Genomic DNA, 24925 nt, shown 5'->3' with positions numbered 1-24925 from the left:
TCTTTGAACGTGTTAAGGCTCATTCACAATGAAAATTAAACATAACGTAAGCGTTAACTGAAGAATGTAAACGTTACGGTAAAATCAAGAAGTCATACCATCATTCACGATGGGAACATAAATATAACAGCAAACATACTTGGTAACCATGGAAACATAACAACGACGCCATGTCGTATACTTCAGCGCTCCACGATTGTGTTCTGTTTGCAAATCACGTAAGCATAAACATGAAAGTTTGGAGTTTGCAAACTTTCATGTTAACGTCTTACGGTAATGTTAATGTCAATGCTTATGTGAATCATTGTGAATGATCGATCCCATTTGCTAGCCTGGGCGCAAACTTCTGTGTTTATGTTACGGTTATGTTTAATTTTGATTGTGAATGGGCCTTTAATTTTATAACTTGGAATGTAGGTCCTACAATAATGTGAAGTCAAACATGGAAGATCATCAGATGCGAGATATATCGGATGTCAAAAAATCGATATTGTTCTTACGCAGTCGAACGTCTATATCTCGATAAGATTTTAATTTCTGATAGCGTCGTATACAATACAGAGTGATTTCTATAGAACTAACATATATCTTTCATTATTTATTTCAAAACGAATGATGCTAGCCACAATTTGTTATACCTCAAATGTAGAGTATCTTTGGGGATTACTAACCTCTATAGCAAATGTTGAAAATACTTTACTTATTCGGCTGGAAATTCACTTAATGACCAGTTTTTAACGTCAAATTAAGCAGGAGTTTTGATTCCCTGTCACGAGATGCGCAGATGTTGTTTTCTTTATTCTGTATTCTATTATCATAGATCCAACTATACGCATGGAGAGAGATCTAAACCAAGCTCATCAGGTTGATCAGGAAAAGAGGGCCATTTATTAACCTTCTATTCCCTACCTTAGTGCCCAGTATATCATCCCTTTCTTCAATTGGTCAGTGACAGGTTTATTTTTCGGTGCTCGGAGTTCTTTACCAAAATTTACATATAATTTTTTAAAACAATTATCAATATCATCTTTTGAAATTCAAAAAATCATCTCGCAAATTCTTAAAGATTCCCTGCAGATTATACAATTCCATGTATACCACTCAGAAGGTCTTAATTAAGAATATGCTAATTTTAAATAAAATCTTTTATTTATAAGCATAATTTTTAAAGTCAACTTCTAAGATTTTATTTTATAATTGATAATCAGTGGTGCTTAATTATTACAGTTTATTTTTATACCAATACTCATATTTAATTAATTATATTTTTATTTGCTATTAATTTCCGGATCCTCGTGGTCATCCTTAATTAAGGCCGGACGATTTATTTCTCTCTCTCTATTGTTACAAAAATTATTGTTCTTTTAGAAATTTAGAGATTCAGTTGTTTCCAATATGTTTACGAGTCCCAGTATTGTGTTTCTCTCTGGTATGCCCTTTGAGTAGCTGTAATTGAATTCGTAATCCAGTATTGCTTCACAAGGTAGAGCCGTTGATTTAATGTGTGCTGCATTTTCAGTGACTAAAACAAAATGTCGAAAACAGATGCCAACAATAAGGAATAAAGAATAAACATCTGCGCATCTCGTGACAGGGAATCAAAACTCCTGCTTAATTTGACGTTAAAACTGGTCATTAAGTGAATTTTTTGTATGAATGTGAGTGTGATTGTGAGTGTGCCGGGTTAATATTAATTAACCAATCATCACAAATATAAAAATACATCAGGACTGTCGCTGGGCAGTAACCTGAACACACGTTTCAGCGTCACATTGTTGACAAGTAACTCCATCTGTTAGCACAACCATAAAGCATCTAATAGATGCTATAGATTACCAACAACGAAAAAAAAAGTGAATTTCCAGCCGAATAAATAAATCATTTTCAAGATTTGCTATAGAGGTTAGTAATCTCCCAAAGATACTCTACATTTTAGGTATAACAAATTGTGGCTACCATCATTCGTTAAGAAAGAAAGAAAGAAAGAAGAAAAAGAAAGAAAGGAAGGAAGAAAGAAAGGAAGAAAGGAAGAAAGAAAGGAAGAAAGGAAGAAAGAAAGAAAGAAAGAAAGAAAGGAAGGAAGAAAGGAAGAAAGGAAGGAAGAAAGGAAGGAAGAGAGAAAGAAAGAAAGAAAGAAAGAGAAAGAAAGAAAGAAAGAAAGGAAGGAAGGAAGAAAAGAAGGAAGAAAGAAAGGAAGGAAGGAAGAAAGGAAGGAAGGAAGAAAGGAAGGAAGGAAGAAAGAAAGAAATACGTTAGTTCTATGTAAATCACTCTGTGTAATTTGTGTATAATATTTATTCCATAACACTAAGTTCTGTTACACGAATTTTTCGATATTTCGAAAAATATTTCACGTCCCAGACGTAAAACTACGTTTGGGTGAAATGTTTAATAATGTGAAATAGAAGCAATGAGAAAAAATACCGTCACTTCAGCGAGTGTTGAAATAAAATTACTGTTTTCTTTTCAATACAAAGGTCCTCCAGATATGAACAATATGATTGATCTTATAGTGTACGCTGAGGACAAAACAATGCTTTAGTTGGTTGTTCGTTTCTTTTCAGGAATCACAACTAATCCGCGAGCTAAAGCAAGGATGATGCACTATCACCTTTACTTTTTAACTTCGCTTTATAATATGCCATTAGGAAAGTTCAGGATAACAGACAGGGTTTGGAATTGAACGGGTTACATCAGCTGCTTGTCTATGCGGATGACGTGAATATGTTAGGGGAAAATCCACAAACGATTAGGGAAAACACGGGAATTTTACTTCAAGCAAGTAAAGCGATCGGTTTGGAAGTAAATCCCGAAAAGACCAAGTATATGATTATGTCTCGTGACCAAAATAATGTACGAAATGGAAACATAAAAATTGGAGATTTATCCTTCGAAGAGGTGGAAAAATTCAAATATCTTGGAGCAACAGTAACAAATATAAATGACACTCGGGAGGAAATTAAACGCAGAATAAATGTGGGAAATGCGTGCTATTATTCGGTTGAGAAGCTTTTGTCATCTAGTCTGCTGTCAAAAAATCTGAAAGTTAGAATTTATAAAACAGTTATATTACCGGTTGTTCTTTATGGTTGTGAAACTTGGACTCTCACTTTGAGAGAAGAACAGATATTGAGGGTTTTTGAGAATAAGGTTCTTAGGAAAATATTTGGGGCTAAGAGAGATGAAGTTACTGGAGAATGGAGAAAGTTACACAACGCAGAGCTGCACGCATTGTATCCTTCACCTGACATAATTAGGAACATTAAATCCAGACGTTTGAGATGGGCAGGGCATGTGGCACGTATGGGCGAATCCAGAAATGCATTTAGAGTGTTAGTTGGGAGGCCAGAGGGGAAAAGACCTTTGGCGAGGCCGAGACTTGGATGGGAAGATAATATTAAAATGGATTTGAGGGAGGTGGGATATGATGGTAGGGACTGGATTAATCTTGCTCAGGATAAGGACCAATGGCGGGCTTATGTGAGGGCGGCAATGAACCTCCGGGTTCCTTAAAAGGCATTTGTAAGTAAGTAAGTAAATCAGAAGTAATCCTATTATTATTATTATTATTATTATTATTATTATTATTATTATTATTATTATTATTATGTTGTTGTTGTTGTTGTTGTTTGAAAAGTTATTCCCTTGACATGCAAGAGCAGTTGCCCTTTAAGCAATGTTTATCCTAGAAAGGTACACGAACAGACTAGCACATAGTGGGGGCGGAACTGCCATTTAACATAACACAGGACGTGGCTCTAACAACAGAAAAACATCCGCACCCTACGCAAGTTTCAAACACATAACAATCACAGCTGTCCCTTGAAACATGCGTTTAAAAAAGAAAATTACAACTCTAACACTTTCATAATGTTCACTTGCCAGAAAACAACTGGTCACTAGAAACTGGAAATACACCACACTTAGATTACACGCGGATTTATTTCGTAGAGTGAATACAAACAGTTTTAAATGTATAGTATGTACAAACAGTTTTAAATGTATAGTATGTTTTATGCCATCCTAGCATTATAAACAGGTTGTTACTATATCCCACATCGTGCATAATCGCCTTATTATAGCACGCGTGCCAATAAAAGCAATGACGTATTCGCTATGACGCAATACCGGAACGCTTGCTATCTTGCTTACGCTTGTACGAGCGACTTAACAAGAAATGAAATGCACGACAGAAGAGAAGGTAACGTATCATTTATTTCCACTCTTTAACAATTTTGTGTCACTTTTGTAACATCACATAAAACAGTTCTTATTCTTTGTTTAACAATATATTTTTTTACCCAAAAATTAAAAGCCAATGCTCATTAGTTTCCTCTTATTTACAGAGTTTTGAATATTTAAATTCCACTTTATATACTGTATATATTAAAGCAAAATGAATTTAGAAGAAATGAACAATATAGGCAGGGCTAGTTTATTGAAAGGATTGAACTTTGACTATTAAAAATGAGTTAATATTGAAATAGCAATATATATAATTTGAACTGATAATGGAAATTACGGGGAAACGGCTGGACGGATTTTAATCAATGACTCGTCATTTTGAAGCTTGACATCCAAGGATTTTCAGAAAAATAGTAACTTTCAGTGAAGCGTTAGTGTTCCTACATAATTTTCCTATTTTCCAAAATCCACTTGTCGTCAGTTTTGAAAACTAATTGCATTCCAGAATAAAACAAAACACACACTACAATAAACAATAGGCTATTACACGAAGGCCATGACCTGCAGGATTGCTGACATATTTAGAGTTCAAATTCAATTGGTTATTAAAAACTCAAAGATTTACTAAAAATAATTTACAGGTCTGATTCTGCGGTGTGTAATTTTCTAAGTACAGCTGTGTATTGGATATTCAAATCTACAAAACTTGAGGTGGTTTGATGACATTATTACCATTAGAAATGAAATATTATTATAGTTAATGCCAAGATGTGAGTATTTTTCATTAATTATACGTATTAATGCTATATTGATGATATGAAAGAGAAACGTTTTGAGGTTATATAAGTAGATGTAGAGAATATCTTAATTTAGATCTTCATTTCTATAATTTACTAAGTGGCGGCTATTTTATATATATATATAACTACAAAACTTGCGTAAGATGATGATAATAATAATAATAATAATAATAATAATAATAATAATAATAATAATATTGTTAATAATCAAATGGAGTTGGGTCTTTTTCATATACTTAATGGCGGTGTGGTGTACATATTTATATGCTAATTCTCTTCAGTATTGGCTCGAGAGAGCGCAAAAATTACAGTTGCTAAGGAAAGATTAAAAGGTATTACTTATTGATAAATAGGAGGCTCACAAAATTTTGTAGTCTCCTGATCATTTCAGCAAGATCTCTTACCAGGATAAAATAATTTTACCCTCTACATTTCAAGCTCTACATGCAGCAGCTATACCAAGATGCTATGTCTATTGTTCGAAAGCATAGCAAACCTGACTTTTTTCAACTTTCTGACTGAGGAATTAAAATTTGACTGAATATAACTAAATATTTTGAATTTAAGGACTATCACGAAAATATTCTTGTAGTATTACGAAATTATAGCAACCATTGTGGTGTGCTAATTTTATTTTGTTCATTTGTATTGATTGTTTCTAAATATTGTATAAATTTGAGGTAAAAATAATATGTACTCGTAACTTCCTAGAATCTAAAAACGTACGTACATTAAAAACACAATTTTTTTAAATTTCAACTCTATATTTGCACCAAAACCTTAGTATCACGAAATTAGCCAAGTCTATACCCTACTTTTAACAATCCATGAAACATGTTAATATAATTTTATATCAGTCTATCTCTTCAGGAGTAAAATAGACTTTTGCCTAAAATCCGCCATGTTTATTATTAATATTTTATTCTTTTCATCCTCCTAAATCCAGTAGAAGCTAATACATTTTTTACTAGCTACCTATCACGCGCATTACATCCGGTTTTGTCACATACTGAGTTACATGGCTATCTGGTGTTGTGATTTGTACTGAAACATGTCTTCTCGTGGGTTTGTAAACAATTCTGACACATCCAACTACATAACCTGTGTTGTAGTTACGTTGGGATAGAACAGTGATGAAAGCTAAGCGATATTTTTAAATGCACACTGTTCATAATTTTCGGAATTGAATTAGATGGTCAGGACGAACAATGGACACTACAAAAAGTGTACCATACATCGATTCAAGTATTGACACTGTGAGAGAATGGTAAAAATTAACTAGGGTGTGCTACAACATGGGAGAGTTTCTGTCTGACGTTTTCCAGTTCAATGCGGGCTAAAGCAAGGAGATACACTGTCACCTTTACTTTTTAAATTTATTTATTTATTTTGATTTATTTATTTACTTATTTATTTATTTATTTATTTTGATTGATTGATTTATTTATTTACTTTATCTATCTAGGCCTATCTATCTATCTATCTATCTATCTATCTATCTATCTATCTATCTATCTATCTATCTATCTATCTATCTATCTATCTATCTATCTATCTATCTATCTATCTATCTGTCTGTCTGTCTGTCTGTCTGTCTGTCTGTCTGTCTGTCTGTCTGTATCTATCTCTATCTATCTATATCTATCTATATCTATCTATCTATCTATCTATCTATCTATCTATCTATCTATCTATCTATCTATCTATCTATCTATCTATCTATCTATCTATCTATCTATCTATCTATCTATCTATTTATTTACTTAATCTGACAGGATTAAGACCATAAGGCTTTGTCTTCCATCCCACCAGATAGCACATATAAATACAAAAAAGAAATACAAACACTGATGAAAATAATAAATATTAAATTAATGCCATATAGAGGGTCAACAAGGTCAAAAGTACACTACAGAGCTCTCATCGAGCTAATACAATAAAAAAGAAAAAAAAACAGAGATATCAATGATGATAGTGATAACTGATAACAATAATAATAATAATAATAATAATAATAATAATAAATACATTACATATTAATTGTCAATTTTACAACAGCATAGTTACAATATTTACTATATGTCATGGGTTAAGCCGAAGTTGCGCAACCTGACAGATGTTCAACAAGCAATTCCATGAACTAGAATGTGATTTTTTAATATAAATTTGAATTTTGATATTGTCCGACAGTCTCTGACATAGTCAGGAAGAGAATTCCAGAGGCGTGGAATCAATATGTTGAAAGATGATGAGTATAAAGATGTTCTGTGCAGAGGAATAGAGGGAAGGTACATGTTCCGGGTTCGAGGTAGTGAAAGGTAAACAAAACGAGATGCTAGGTAAGAGGGTGTGGAGGTTTGGATGATTTTAAATAGTAATAAGAGAGAGTTGAAGAATCTTCTTTCTTTAAGTGAATTCCAAGACAATTAATTCTAGTGACGGTGTTACATGATCGAATTTTCTAATGTTACAAACGAAACGAACGCAGATATTGTGAACACGCTGTAGTCTGTGGGCAAGATCAGTATTTAGATTCGTGAATAGAGAATCGCAATAATATGTCATTAGGAATGTCTAGGATAACAGAGAGGGTTTGAAATTGAACGGGTTACATCAGCTGCTTGTTTATGCGGATGACGTGAATATGTTAGGAGAAAAATCACAAACGATTAGAGAAAACACGGGAATTTTACTTGAAGCAAGGAAGGAAATAGGTTTGGAAGTAAATCCCGTAAAACAAAGTACATTATATACCTCCTGACCAGAACATGATATGAAATGGAAATATATTTTATTCTTTGAAGAGCTGGAAAAATTTAAATATCCTAGAGCAACAGTAACAAATATAAATGACACTCAGAAGGAAATTAAACGGAGAATAAATTTCGGAATATGTATTATATGACTTTCTTGTGTTAAATTCTGTCGTACCTGGTTTACATGTTTCGACCTTTTATGGGTCATCCTCAGAACTGATCGTTGTTGGTCTTGGCGCCTCTTGTTTTGTTTCCTGTGAGGGTGTGTTCGTGTGGTGTAATGTAGAGTCAAAGAGTGTGTGTGTGTGTGTGTGCGTGCGTGCGTGCGTGTGTTTTTTATGAAATTGAGTTGTGTGTTGAGAATTTCATTGGAGTGTGTTTTTGTGTGTCTGTATATTTCATATTGTTCTAGTGTGTTGAGTTTCTGGCTTTTTGGCTAGATGTGTAGTATTTCCATGTCTGTGTTGATGTCTCTGTAGGTGTGGTTAGCATTTGTGATGTGTTCTGCATATGTGGATGGAGAATAAATATTGGAAATGTCTGCTATTATTCGGTTGAGAAGCTTTTGTCATCCTGTATGCTTCCGAAAAAAACTGAAGGTTAGAATTTATAAAACATTTATATTACAGGTTATTCCGTATGGTTGTGAAACTTGGACTCTCACTTTGAGAGAGGAACAGAGATTAAGAGTATTTAAGAATAAAATGCTTAAGGGGAGACAGAGGTGAATATTTCAAAATCCACTAAATTTATCCGATTTGTTTGAAATTGATCCTGGATATTAAGTATGTTATTAGTAATGGACATACCGAGTTTCAACTTTCTAAGTACAATAGTTCTGAAAATATTAATAATTTTATAAAACTTTATATCGTTTGATATATAATGCTCCATGCACCATATTGTAAGAAATTTTCAATATTTGTTTTTATTTATATGTTCAGAGAAAGTATATAAATAGGTATATATAATAGTTTATTATGGGAATAATATAGTAATACAGTTATCTTATAGTTTAATTTCATATTTTTAAGGCCACAAAATCAAAAACTAACATCGGAATATCAAAATAAATATAATAAAAATGGAAAAAACCAAATTTTCATTTCTTCTTCAGTTTTGTTCGAAAATTTCACCTCTTCCTCCCCTTAAGAAAATATTTGGAGCTAAGAAGGATGAAATTATACGATAATGGAGAAAATTACACAATCAAATGGATTTTGGCTATGATGCTAGGGACTGGATTAATCTTGCTCAGGTGGCGGGCTTATGTGAGGAGGCAATGAACTTCCGGGTTCTCTAAAAGCCATTTGTAAGTAAATATAACATGGGAGAAGCATCCTGGGTCTCAGAAACAGAAAGTATAGCCTTCAAAATTTCAGGGCTTCTCTATAGGGATTTCGTGTCCATGGAGGCTGGTCTCATTTCCGAGGAAATTTACTGCCTTTTTATTCTTTGCGCTGTGCTCTCCAACTTTCACTAAAGAGGAACTAGCAGTCTTCACAATAATGCCTTTAAAGATCTCACGATGTATGGTATAGCCTAATGTATTAGTCTGTCTAGTGGAGAAGCTATCTGCATTGTTGAAATGCATGCTGGGATCGTTCTCATTAGCAGTTATAAAAATATCCTAGTCTATTTAGCGGATTTAGTTCATATTCAGTAACTACGAGTCAATTTACCCGAAAATGGCGTTACATAGAATATGATTTCTAGTAAGAAATTATATTAACAATTTCAGTTGCTGTATTGATTGTAGTTAATAGCTTTTTGATATCATTACAAATACAAATTGTATTACATTTCATAATCAGATTTGTAGACACGATGTATATTTCGTTGACTACACTAGCTTTTAGTTTACGAAATAATTTGTTTTGTATTTATATTTTTCACTTAAAAACCTATGTTTTTGTATAAAAAAAAGAAGTTCTTACGTGGTAGAGAAAGACTTACATAATCTTCGGTTTCAGCGTGAAAAATTGCTATTGGGACATCTATTGCTTTGAAATTATCATAGAAGAAATCTGTTTTAAACTGCATAGCCTAACAACGTAACGATTCACAGACTTGTCTAGTTTGTATTTGCCAGTTTCGGCCACTTATATTACCATATGTTTTAATTACTACACAATAAACATTAATATGCTTCCGATATATGTATATATTTTTTTCTATACTTCAGATTACGTAAGATTATTTTACTTTCTTTCTTGAATATTTCTATTCCCACCTAATTTTGTATCCAACAATTAGATCATCATTCATCTTTTCACTTCTCTTGCAATTTATTGTGTTGTTCATATTATATTATATTATATTATATTATATTATATTATATTATATTATATTATATTATATTATATTATATATATTTTTCTTTTTTTTTAACATTTACATAGAGATAAAAAATTTTACAGGAGAAAAAGTTCGTCCAAAGGGCTGGACTCTGGAAGAGTACCCAAAACGCTCATTGCATTTCCACGTTGAATAGCAATACTTAAGCGTTGACGCAAATAAGTAGTGCAACGGCGATCACCAGTAATGGAGATCAAAATTTGGCCGATTTGAGATACCAAAACTTTAGCGTCATGACTCCAAGGACCGAAGGTCTCCACAGCAAATATTATATTATATTATATTATATTATATTATATTATATTATATTATATTATATTATATTATATTATATTACATTTGCTCGATAGTTCTCGGGTGAGTGTGGACTAACACAGAAGTAGGACGTTATATTTCGCATAAGCCCGTCACGTTACTCACGGCCAACTCGTGGGATCTGTGAAGTAACCTACTCAGATTCTGCGGTCTGATTATAAAGCCGACAAGAGAATTGTTACGCTTAATGGATTCCTGGAAACAAATCATTACAGCCTGTGTGCTAACACTACGTGACTGTTGAGAGGCACAATGCAGTGCGTGGAAGAATCGCATATTCATACAAAGGCTATGTGGCAATGCCAAAATATTTTTACGTAGCTCTAACTTACATCAACATCAACGAATTCAATGTATGTATGTATGTATGTATGTATGTATGTATGTATGTATGTATGTATGTATGTATGTATGTATGTATGTATGTATGTATGTATGTATGTATGTATGTATGTATGTATGTGTGTATGTATGTACAGTATGTATTAAGACTACAATTGGGTATACACCCGGTGGCAGTGATATATAATCTATACTAATAATAAATCTGTAGCCAAAATTTTTCTGGTAATTTTCGATTTTCCAAAAATAATTGGTCCCAACATATATAATTAACCGCCCTGAAACCGAAAATCGCTTTTTTGACATTTTTATTTGTCTGTCTGTCTGTCTGTCTGTGTGTCTGTCTGTCTGTCTGTCTGTCACCTTTTCACGTGATAATGGCTGAACCGATTTATATGAAAATTGGAATATAAATTAAGTTCGTTGTAACTTAGAATTTAGGCTATATGGTATTCAAAATATTTTATTTGAAAGGGGAGTTATAAGGGGGCTTGAATTAAATAAATAATTTCCGATAAGTTTTATTCCATGCAAAATTTTGATAGGACTGATATTTAATGAGATAAATGAGTTTCAAAATTACAATAACAACGCCATCTAAGGCGGTGTAATGAAATAAAAAACGAATGACTTCGTCTATAAGGGGCCTTGGACAATAACAATCGAAAGCTATGAAACATAGCCTGCAGAGAATGTTACTGTGTTTGTATGAAGTAATATCGGAAGCTAAATTAACCGATTTCTATAATTAATTATTAATTCACCATTGGAAAGTGTAGTTTCTCTAGATGGACATAATACTATAATGTTATTACAGTAACTTCTGAGTGAATCGAGGACAGGTAAGATTAAAATAGCTTCTTATGCACAGAAAACCTGTTAGGCATTCGTTTCCTGTATTTCCAAAAATAATTAATTTTTATGACCAAATGAGTGATCTCTGGATCAAAATGATCGCATTTTAATTTTTTTAATACAATTTAAATTAAGTAACATAATAAACGATTTATCTTTCTATCAAACACGAATGTTCCCTGGATCAAATGTCCTATTTTAATTATGTAATTACTTTATATTTATTTCTAATGGGTGCAGCGGAGCGCACGGGTACGGCTAGTATACAGTAATACCATTATAATTCTACAATAATTACAGCAATAAAACAAAAATAAAAAAATAAAATAAAATGAACCTAAATTTATTTCTAACTATAAATAAATAGATGCAATAAACCTAGGACTATAAATAAAGACTATTCTAGAACGCCTACAATAAACAAAAGTGAACCTAACTTATAAGTACTTCTTTTTTACCCAACTATTATCAATTTAAGTAATTACATATCACCTTAATTAATTACAAATCAACTTAATTAAATATCATCTTAATTACATATCACCTTAATTTATTTCAGTAGTAGTAGTTAGTAGCGTCGATAAATAAACTACTGATATATCTATGTGATGAATTTTCGAAACGTCTCTTTAAATAATATTAAGACACCTCAATTATTTTGATACTGAAGAATGAATAGAACCGCAGGTGCCATCGTCCGATGCTGCTTGTGCGGTAAGGGTATGATGGAGTCATGGAGTGTAAAACTGACGTAACAACCAGAATTTCCTCATGACTGCGACTAACGGAATAATCTACATAAGCATCCACTGGCAGGGGCGCCCTCCCATTTCCGAGAATATGAGCTTCATTGGTTGAAAATTTTGTGTCGTCATTGCATGGTTCCGATCAATATGTGCACTATTCAGTAATCACATAGAAAATCACAAATTTGAGATAATGCGAAAAACAGGACTCTAAAATACCTATATACCGTATAAAAGACTGAGGTCACTTGTAACTTGTTCAGCTAGATGAAATTGCATTGGTACCTTTTCAGCACATAAATCACAAAAAATCTATTTTGAATGGAGTGAAATTCATTGAGATGATTTTTTTCAAAATTTTCTTTAACTTTTTTCATATGATTACAATTAGATGACATTAGATTATTATTATTATTATTATTATTATTATTATTATTATTATTATTAATTATTATTAATTATTATTATTATTATTATCGTGATCTCAAATTTGACTTAAGTTGACTGTGTAACGTATTACTCCACACCTCGATTATCCAACTAAATTAATTTATTCTGAATTTAATGTATTTAATATTGAACAAATTTATAAGTATACGCTGTTAAAATTTTATCATAAAAATCGTAATGAGTTTGTATTACAGACACACAATTATGACACAAGACGAAATAATAATTCAACATTAGTAGAACCTAAATGCCTCACATCTGCTGGTCTAAAGCATAGCATAAAGTTTGGCCCTCGGTTGTACAATGCTTTAACTAAATTACACCCAGAACTTCTAACATGTAACCCACTAACGTATAACAAGAAAATTAGAAACGTGTTAATATCTTCAATTTGATTAAATAAATTTATAGCCTATGTGTATGAATTAATCAACCTATATTATATTTGTATTCTATAATTTTGAAATATATATTAGTCCTACTTTTCACGTGCGATATTATTCTTCTCTAGTGTTAATATTATATTATATAATTCCATTGCCGCTGTAATTATATTTTAGTTCCTATTTTATTTTACTTATTTATTTATATTATTATTTTTTATTTTAATATTATATCTGAACTGCGACCGAGCACGAGCGCTGCTCATCCGGTCTCAAATTTTGTTAATACTACTGTATCTTCTTTTTATATTGCTTGTATTATTTTATTTGTATTTGTCTTTGTTTGTTTTGTAATTATATTTCTTTATTCTGTATATTTGAATTTGAATAAAATTAAATTAAATTAATTTAAATCTTTTCCAGGCTACTACAATCAACTCTGGATGTAGCGAACTCGGTTATAGTGAACATTAGGCTATAGTGAACCTAAATCGTTGGTCCCGAAACGCATACATTAAAAAATACTTTAATATTTTCGTTTATAGTGAACTCTCACATCGGTTATAGTGAACCTAAAACTAGAACTTCTCCAAGAAAATGTAATTTTAAAATGGCAAAAATGGTTATTTAGGAAACCCTTTATCCTATAAACTTCCAAGAATATGTTCAGAACAAAATCTCAAACCTTCTACTCCTTAAGTGCATTGAAAGACGAAGGATTTGTTCAGCTTCCTGGACAGCTTGAAACATGTTAAAGAGAACACTGTACGCAGTGAGGGATAAAGGAAGGATTAGTTCTGACTTCTTTAAAAAAAGTTTATTCGAAGAATAGGAACAGAAAGTGTTTTCTTTTGAAAAGTTAGTAGAGTGATACTAATGATCAAAGGGTAAATACAAGAATGATTACAGTATAATGGTCCTCAACCCTTCTTCCCGCATCTTTGTATAAGTGAACCCTGGGAAATTCCAAGGCTGAGTACACAGTAGCATACCTCTAGTGGGAAGAGGTGCGAAATCGGTCAGTGCCTACTACCTACATGGCCAGATTAGATTCAAGTTTCGAACTGTGAACATCAGGATGTCGAAACTTAAAGTGTTTAAGTTGGAAGATACAGCGAACATTAGTACTGATACTCAACGTGACCCAAACGGGCGTTAATATGTACAGCAACGTCAGTAGTATAAAAACATACACTTCGGTTTTAGTGAACCTCGGATACAGTGAACGAAATATGCTGGGCTGCAGAGGTTCATTATAACCGGAGTTCACGGTATATTGATTTTGTTCTGAGTAATTTCAAAGCAATCAGGATTACGTAAAATGTTTGTTGGTCTCAGTTAGCTTTTATTTAATTTATCTGAATCTTGTAAACTTTCCAATTCATGTGATTTCAAGTATGTGTTATTTATTCAATGAGATGAATGGTTTTGTTGTTTTGTGTGTTCACAAACGTTATTTCAAGAGAATTTTGTCTTATAAGATTTGTTGTAGTCTTCTACACAAATACAGAGCGTTTATCTTCCCTTCCGGCCGGGAACTCGAGCATCAGACATGCCTGCATGACCATTCTAGACTGCGAAATTATTGATCAGTAAGGTCGACTGGGTGCAAATTAAATAATACTGCAGACTTTCAGAGCGAATAGCTCATGTTGTATGTAACAAAAATGTTTAATAGCATTTTGATGGAAAGTTCATAGTTTCCTCAGAAAAAAAAAAAATTTCTCTAATGTTTAACACCATCATATTCGGTAACTATTGAGAGTACGATCGTGAATTCTGCCCATATCGATAGAAAATCTAATAAATAATAATTTATTCCTCTGGCTTATTTCAATAGTGTGGACGGTTTTCGTCATAAATTCAAATTAAAAACCACTAATTTCAAGACACTGAACATGCGAACAGAATTCAACATTGTGGCCAGAAAAGAAGGTAGGAGATATTTCACCTAGCGAGAAGGACCTGGTTCGTTAATCTCTTACATCTGTATTACGAGAAGAAAGAGCAGTGTGTTAGCGGCGATGTTGCCAGACTGCTAAAACTTCAAACTTAATTTTCTAATTAACCGTGCATTCAATCACAAAACTTAATAGTTATTTATGTTACTTGTGAGGTAAGTGCATCTTTATTGCACGAGTGGAAAGATTTAAGCACGAGGCGTCAGCAGAGCGCAATAAAGATCACGCTCACAAGTACCATACGTAATTTTATCCGTGACCATAACGAAAAATTCTGTTTTATAAAAGAAAATATGTTGAAAATAAGTCCTCATATAATCACATACCATGGCATGAATTTCAGAATAGATACGTATACTAGGTAGGTCATGATGTAGGAGGCCATGAATAGTGAAGAATGGTATCCAAGGCGTTGGATAAATAACAAATTATAATTAATTATATAATTTTAATATATACATATTTTTTTCATTTTAAACGTGTATTTTCGTCTTATTGAAGTTTCAGGGATTATTTAGAAGTGTTCACGAGACTAATGTGATTAAAATAATTTCACATTTTACTTCTGTAAACTTAAGAGAAATATTAAAACGTATTTTATCATCGTGTCTATTTAGCTCAGTAGGCTAACGCGTGTTGTTTTAAAATCCTATAAACCCAACTTCGCAGATTCAAGTCTCCTCGCAGCCCAAAAGGTAAATTACTACAAATTTAAAAAATATACTGTATATGTATTAGGTATGGATGCAATGCACAAATTACGACGTAGTAGATAGAGAAAAAGAGAAGGAGATTGAGTGTATGTATATTTAAGAAATGGTAATAAAGAAGTATAGGTAGTGACATCTAGGGTGCTATTCATAGACATTTCGCTAGCTCGCGCTACGAGCGTGCTAAACAGGATTCACATCATATCATATCGCTGACACTGGTTTATGAATACGAAAAACGTTAGTTCGTTGATCATCCACCGAAAGCCCGCGCTAAGAATGTCTATGAATAGGGCCCCTAGTAACTAAATTGTCATTTTAAATTTTATTGTGAGTTATTCTGTGTCGCAGGGCAAACCCAAAATATTGGGTGAGACTAATAAATTAAATTAACTTTTTGAGTACTAGTTCAATGGAAAAGATACGTGTGTACCCGGGTACTAGGAAAATACTAATGAACTGTGAGATAAAGTTCAAACTGTGAGGTAAAGTCTTTATCTCACTAGTGGAATAAAGTAATGTTGAATAAAAGCCTACTTTACAAACGCAGAAGTATTTAGTAAAGGCATGTTTTTCGTTATGGTCATGGATAATATAGGTTTTCTATTCATTTAAGTGTACCCTATCGTCCCTTTTAATCTGTATATCTCTTTGGCTCAGCAACTCAGTCGAGACCTAGAACTTCACTGGAGGAAACGTTTCGTGAAATCTGAGGTGTCTCTTAGAACAGGGATGTCGAACAGCGCTCTCAAACTGTGAAACGATTAATACTGTTTCCTACCGTAGCCGAGCTGAAACGAGTCAGTCAGCTCGCTGTAGCAGTGTTCTGTACGAAGTGTGTTTATCAACTCTGGCGGCTGGTATGGATATGGAACGACGATTCAATAGTGAATGGACGGATAAATATTTATTTATCTTAAAGGACGGAAAGGCACATTGTTTAATATGTAGAAAGGAACTTGGATACATTGGACATCATAATATTAAAAGGCATTTTAATTCTACACGTCATCCTGAAGCTTAAGGATCAGAAAAGTTATCCGGTTTCACTCGTGAAAAGACTGTAGAAGAATTAAAATCAAGATTGAATTCAGAAAACCTCTCATCATCATCGGGTGTTAGTAGAACGAGCTTGCTTCGTGTAGCTACAAAATTTGTGAAATTATTGCAAAGGCTTCAAAGCTACTCGTATTTACTGACGGAGAATTTGTGAAAGGCTGTCTCATAGCTGTTGCAAAAGGGATATGTCCGGAATACGTTAATGATTTTAAATCTATATGTTTGTCTCGTAATATTTTTGCAGAGCGCGTAACATAAATGGGACATGACTACCGACCGGAAAGATACGGTGCAGCTAGCTACAGTATATTCATGAGTGTCGATTCAGATTTCAATGTTCATGGGAATCTGTCATTTCATTAAAGGATCGAACTCGAGGAGAAGATATTTTTGAATCTATAACAAAAACTATGAACAAATCTCAAGTGACGCTGAAAGTAGTTAATTTTATACATCAAAACAGTTTACGTTTCTGAACTTGAAGTTAAACTGCTACAGCACATGCAGACCAAGTTGATATTTTAAATATGATATTAACAAAATTATTATTATTATTATTATTATTATTATTATTATTATTATTATTATTATTATTAATCCAGACGTTTGAGATGGGCAGGACATGTAGCACGTATGGGCGGTTCCAGAAATGCATATAGAGTGTTAGTTGGGAGGCCGGAGGGAAAAAGACCTTTGGGGAGGCCGAGACGTAGGTGGGAAGATAATATTAAAATGGATTTGAGGGACGTGGGATATGATGATAGAGGCTGGATTAATCTTGCTCAGGATAGGGACCAATGGCGGGCTTATGTGAGGGCGGCAATGAACCTCCGGGTTCCTTAAAAGCCAGTAAGTAAGTATTATTATTATTATTATTATTATTATTATTATTATTATTATTATTATTATTATTTCCGTCACTAACGAACAACATTTATGGAATGACCTAGTAGATAAAACTCTATTATTATTATTATTATTATTATTATTATTATTATTATCATCATCATCATCATCATCATCATCATCATAATTCGTCCTCATGTAGGCAACATTCTCTGTTTATCAGAGTTCATCAAGTGCAAATGTAAACGGAGTTCCTAATCAATTAGTAAGATGTATAAAAGTTATCAAAGTATCAGCCGCCGCAGTTTAGCTTTTGTTTACGATCATTCTGCCGGACTGCCTGCTACCTGTGTTCAACCGTTGCACGGTAAGGGAGAAGTGAAGGCTCTGCAGTTCACAGCTCGAGAGCGCTGTTCGACATCCCTGTCTTAGACGAAATAAAGTAGAAAAAAGGCTGACGTAACAAACCAATATGCTGTGTTATATCCGTGATGGATAATGAATGGGAACTCGAATTAAATGAAATATAAAAGAAATATCGACACATCCTGAAGTCAGGCAGATCACAGAAAGAGAAAGTGAAGAACCATGCTGTGGTGAAACGAAGTCTGCTCTATCAGCCTGCGTGTTACTCACTTTTAAGCCGTCTGCCCACGGGGTCGCAGGACGCCTCTCCCAGCGCGCATTTTAGCTGTCGTTGAAGATAGCGCTTGTCGTTGAGGGCTCTCTCCAGGGCCTCGTCAGATATCTTGGGCCTCTTCTCATCCTGGGCTCCTGCAAGCGCTACCAGGATCAGGATGCAGGACACTACCAGCGCGCACCTCAGGACGCCAGTCTGAAACATAAGACAGTCGTCAGTACACAGTTCACTAAAGTAAATAGTCTGCAGCGTGGCGAGTGAATGCCAGGAGTTCTGTTGTTTATTAACGACTACTAGTCTTAGAATCGATATGCACTGAAAATTAAATTGAAAAATAGCCTGCCTAAAAACTTCACAAAATAGGCACTCAATATGGTATTATAGGAGGGGATTGCGCTTTTAGTACCTCCCTCACGTCAATAACACAGCTAAGGAAAAGAATAATAAAAATGTCTTAATAAGCCTCTTGAATATGCCTCAGAACTGTTGAATTCTGAATTTGAAGTATTTCATATCCATCAAATTTATAACATGTCTTACTGAATTTCATACATAAAAATCGAAATATATTTAATTTATATTCACATAAATACAAAACTAAAAGATCAGACAAAATATGCTTGACAGAATCTTAATGTATCACAACTGCAGCTTATAATCACTGTAGCAACTTCGGCCCAAGGCTTTATAACAAGATAACAGCTATATTCCCAAACATAAATTTGTTAATGCTCTTTATTTAAAAAATAAATAAAAATTATTGTTTAGGGAGGCAATATAAAGTTTCAATAAAATATCTGTGTTTTTCTATTTCTCTTTTTACTTTTTATTTTTTGTTAATTAATTAAATACTTGTTTTAAAATTTTGTGGTATATTCCCTGAGCAAGAGTATGTATTCTTTCTGAGGGTGCTAGAGTGATTTTATATACTGTATATATATATATATATATATATATATATATATATATGTGTGTGTGTGTGTGTGTTTTTATTATAGCGATAAAAATTATTATTATTATTATTATTATTATTATTATTATTATTATTATTATTATAGTTTTTACTTATTAGTTTAGTAGTTATTATTATAGTTTCTTACACCTCAAGAAATTCCTGTCCCGTCACAATTTTCACAGTGACAGAGAGGTGCAACTCAACCATTGCTGTATCTCTTCCAATAAATCTTTCCATAATTTTTTTTCCTCTAAACGGCACCAGGGAAACTTACTTTCTGGACACGCCTTGTATTTGAAGGGGCGAGGTCCCTCTGTTAATTTTTAGGGGGGGCGAAGCCCTTGGCTGTATTATAAGTTAAAGAGGTAGAAAGTGCCTTGTTCCCCCAAAGTCAGCGCCTATGCTCTGGTGTATTGTATTGTATTGTATTGTATTTATAAACATTCCATGGTATTCATACATTGCTTCACAACTAGAATATGGAACAAGTCAAAAAACTTAATACTATTATAAAATCCTAATTTATAGTCACAGTCTAGATGAAATATATACAGAAGAGATTTACAATATAGTCTACTAGTACAACACAAAGTTTTAGTATCAATTCCATTAAGCGTTGTTGAATGTCATGAATTCACCTACAGAATAGAAGGCGTGAGAAATTAGGTACTTCTTTAATTTGGCCCTAAATAATCTTATGTTTTGAGTTTCATTTTTAGTGCCATATAACGCACTCTTTTTTGATAGCACGATAGACTTGCCGATGGAATATGAAAGTCATTTTTTTTACGTGTATTTATGCTGTGAACTGTTGAATTAGTTACAAAGTTTTCACGATTACATAAGAGGAAGATTATTAATGAAAAGATATACTGACAAGCCATGGGCATTATTTGTAGTTTTTTTGAAAATAGTCCTACAAGATTCCTTAGATTTGGCACCTACTAATTGATATCTTGTTATTTGAAGTGCTCTATCAGTGAGGAAGTGTGTTGTGTCAGTGAAGTGTGTAGTGTCAGTGAAGTCTATTGTGTAAGTGAAGTGTGTTGGTGTCAGTGAAGTGGCTGTGCAAAGTATTTGAACAGTGAAATGGTTAGAAGTGTTAGTGAAATCAGGTAGAATCAGTGCAGTGAGTGAGTTGACAGCGAAATAAGTGTAGTGCCGAAAGGTACTTGTGTAGTTATGAACCTGTCACAATCGTGGGTCTTAGTTCGAACTTAGGGTTAAGATACAAGCTAGATTTACTTTAAATGTTATTTCAAGTGACCATGCTTCATTTAAATTAGGATGCTCCTTTTTATTATTATTATTATTATTACTATTATTATTATTATTAATTATGGTGTTTATTAGTTGTGTTTATTATTAATTGTCATTATTGAGTGTAATTAGTTACCACTGCCACCGGGTATATACTCATTTGCAGTGTGAATAAATACATACATACATGTCTAACATTCTATGTATTTTAGTTTAATTCTGCTACACAGTTTATTTCAGTGTTTAATTAATAGTTCATAGTATTTTGTTGTTTAATTTGTAAATAACTTTTGTATACATGTAACTCTCATCTCAATCAAATTGTTTGGATTCTTTGTAAGTTCATGCATATGTATATACACTTTTTGCTGGTTGAGTGGAAGAGAAGGCCTTACGGCCTTAACTCTGCCAGCTAAAATAAATCATTATTATTATTATTATTATTATTAAAAGTTGGGTATAAAAATCGTAAAATTGTGGAAAAAGAGCTTCACAATATAACGACAAATTAACAATTAAGTACGTTATAACACATAAGATTTAAAGAAACTCACGAATAACTAGTAAGATTCTCTGCCAGTGATAGACATGGGAATGTACTTCGGAGAAAGCTGAGAGTCCCAGTCGGTGTGTGAAATAACCGCGTTGCTTCATACGAACTCAGTATGCATGTCAACAGGTAAGACATGGTTTGCATTTGAAACAAATGAGGTAGAAGGCTTGCATGATTATCTGTTGGTGTATTGCATCAGATTTTCTCATGCTGGAGTGGCCAACAACAGTGAATAAAAACAATCTAGGATGTAGACAACTTACGACCATCTATGATCCGTTCCAGGAATCTGTAGAGTAGAAAAAAACGAAAAAAACCTCCGCGCAAGGCTAAGGGCTAGGGCCAATGATCGCTTTGGGGGTAGGTGTTGGTTGAACAAGCTAGCAATCGCTTGCAGGGATTGGATCATTTCTATTCGAACTCTATTCTACCTTCTAACACGGGCATCTTACCCCTTAGCGGCCTCGAGCTGATACTGCCCGCAATACACTCCGGTAGAGATAGACTCTGCCCCTATATGCGTGAATTTACTCCACAGATGGACCATAACAAGCGAAGTACTTGACTGACGGCTCAAGTAAGTCTTGTTTCGTCAAGTGGGGCAGAACAAAGCATGGAGTATTTTAACAATTACGTTAATATTTACGATTAAAATTATTTACAACAGGTACAGTAGAACACGCTGCATTTACTATTTACAGTACCAAGCTTATGTACAGTGTTGTATATTGTAATGCAAGGTATTTTATGTACTTTATTTAATTATAGTACAGCCTTTTTCGAAGGGCTAACAACCCATCAACGTAAAAAGACAGCTTGTTACGAATCCCTACAATAAGCTTCTTGTCTCTGCGGATGACGTGAATATGTTAGGAGAAAATCCACAAACGATTAGGGAAAACACGGCAATTTTACTGGAAGCAAGTAAAGCGATCGGTTTGCAAGTAAATCCCGAAAAGACAAAGTATATGATTATGTCTCGTGACGAGAATATAGTACGAAATGGAATTATAAAAATTGGAGATTTATCCTTCGAAGGGGTGGAAAAATTCAAATATCTTGGAGCAACAGTAACAAATATAAATGACACTCGGGAAGAAATTAAACGCAGAATAAATATGGGAAATGCCTGTTATTATTCGGTTGAGAAGCTTTTATCATCTAGTCTGCTGTCAAAAAATCTGAAAGTTAGAATTTATAAAACGGTTATATTACCGGTTGTTCTGTATGGTTGTGAAACTTGGACACTCACTCTGAGAGAGGAACATAGGTTAAGGGTGTTTGAGAATAAGGTTCTTAGGAAAATATTTGGGGCTAAGCGGGATGAAGTTACAGGAGAATAGAGAAAGTTACACAACACAGAACTGCATGCATTGTGTTCTTCACCTGACATAATTAGGAACATTAAAACCAGACGTTTGAGATGGGCAGGGCATGTAGCACGTATGGGCGAATCGAGAAATGCACCTAGAGTGTTAGTTGGGAGATCGGAGGGAAAAAGACCTTTGGGGAGGCCGAGACGTAGATGGGAGGATAATATTAAAATGGATTTGAAAGAGGTGGGATATGATGATAGAGACTGGATTAATCTTCCACAGGATAGGGGCCGATGGCGGGCTTATGTGAGGGCGGAAATGAACCTTCGGGTTCCTTAAAAGCATTCTGTAAGTAAGTAAGTAATAGCCTTTTTATTTTGTAAGTTGTGTACAATAGTGTAAATAATATGTTATCAATATAAGCCTTCATTCTTTATGATAGAGTAATAGTGAAAACAGCGTATTTTAGTGTGAATAGTGTAAAGGGCTGTCAGACATTGACTACTTTCAAAAACCGATTGTCACAAAGACTGTTTTTCGTCTCTAGAATATGATTTTTCTTCAAATATTACTTGCTATATAGTATACTTACTTACTTACTTACTTACTTACTTACTTACTTACTTACTTACTTACTTACTTACTTACTTACTTACTTACTTACTTACTTACTGGCTTTTAAGGAACCCGGAGGTTCATTGCCGCCCTCACATAAGCCCGCCATCGGTTCCTATCCTGTGCAAGATTAATCCAGTCTCTATCATCATATCCCACCTCTCTCAAATCCATTTTAATATTATCCTCCCATCTACGCCTCGACTTCCCCAAAGGTCTTTTTCCCTATGGCCTCCCAACTAACACTCTATATGCATTTCTCGATTCGCCCATACGTGCTACATGCCCTGCCCATCTCAAATGTCTGGATTTAATGTTCCTAATTATGTCAGGTAAGAATACAATGCATGCAGTTCTGTGTTGTGTAACTTTCTCCATTCTCCTGTAACTTCATCCCTCTTAGCCTCAAATATTTTCCTAAGCATCTTATTCTCAAACACCCTTAATCTCTGTTCCTCGCTCAAAGTGAGAGTCCAAGTTTCACAACCATAAAGAACAACCAGTAATATAACTGTTTTATAAATTCTAACTTTCAGATTTTTTGACAGCAGACTAGATGATAAAAGCTTCTCAACCGAATAATAACATGCATTTCCCATATTTATTCTGTGTTTAATTTCCTCCCGAGTGTCATTTATATTTGTTACTGTTGCTCCCAGGTACTTGAATTTTTTCACCTCTTCAAAGGATAAATTTCCAATTTTTATATTTCCATTTCGTACAATATTCTCGTAACGGGACATAATCATATACTTTGTCTTTCCGGGATTTACTTCCAAACACTTGCTACTGTATTATGAAATAAAATACCTTGCATTACAATACACAACACTGTACATAAATTTAATATTGCAAAACATTGTTTGATCAATGCAGGCCTGTATTCCTTATTATAGTATAAATAGTAATTAATGTTTTTAATCGTTGTTCATTGCGAATTGATTAGTAAGTCGATCTATCGAACCCATATTTAGGGCGGCTATTTCTTTAAATTATTACATATTTTTTAAAGAGCGTTGTAATGTATATAGTGTAAATAATTTAAATTTTAAATGTTATTATAATTGCTAAAGTTTCCCACGTTTTGTTCTGCTCTACTTGACGGAACAAGAGTCGCGTGAGCTGTCAGTCAAGTAGGCCTATTTCTGTTGTTAGATGCACGTATATCGTCCACTTAAAAACTCCAGTACTACTTAATCTTGTAGCTTCCTGGGACGTAGTACGGACCCCAATTATTATTATTGTTATTATTATTAGTATTATTATTATCATCATCATATCATCACCATCATCATCATCTATACTAATAAATCTGTAGCCGAAATTTTTCTGGTAATTTTAGATTTTCCAAAAATAATTGCTCCTAACATATATAATTAACCACCCTGAAACCGAAAATCGCTTCTTTGAAATTTTTGTTTGTATGTCTGTCTGTCTGTCTGTCTCTCTGTCTGTCTGTCTGGATGTTTGTTACCTTTTCACGCGATAATGGCTGAACCGATTTATATGAAAATTGGAATATAAATTAAGTTCGTCGTAACTTAGAATTTAGGCTATATGGCATTCAAAATATTTTATTTGAAAGGGGGGTTATAAGAGGGCTCGAATTAAATAAATCGAAATGTCTCCCTTATTATTAATTTTCATGAAAAATATTACATAACAAAAGTTTCTTTAACAATGATTTCCGATAAGTTTTATTCCTTGAAAAATTTTGATAGGACTGATATTTAATGAGATAAATGAGTTTTAAAATTACAATAACAACGCCATTTAAGGCGCTGTAATGAAATAAAAAAACAAATGACGTCTATAAGGGG

General features: G+C 33.4%; 1 protein-coding gene across 1 annotated transcript in view; it reads right to left on the bottom strand.

Moving 5' to 3' along the window:
- Window positions 1-24925, bottom strand: part of LOC138708139 (putative odorant-binding protein A10) — a 75972-nt gene that overhangs the window by 9948 nt on the left and 41099 nt on the right. The window contains exon 2 of the mRNA XM_069838365.1: window positions 18403-18601. Coding sequence (XP_069694466.1) covers window positions 18403-18601 — 199 coding nt within the window. The remainder of the gene's footprint in view (window positions 1-18402; window positions 18602-24925) is intronic.

The sequence above is a fragment of the Periplaneta americana genome, chromosome 1 (assembly GCF_040183065.1).
Source record: "Periplaneta americana isolate PAMFEO1 chromosome 1, P.americana_PAMFEO1_priV1, whole genome shotgun sequence".
NCBI classification, from domain to species: Eukaryota; Metazoa; Arthropoda; class Insecta; order Blattodea; family Blattidae; genus Periplaneta; species Periplaneta americana.
Note: the sequence above shows the minus strand (reverse complement) of the source record. Positions and strands in the feature narration are given on the sequence as shown.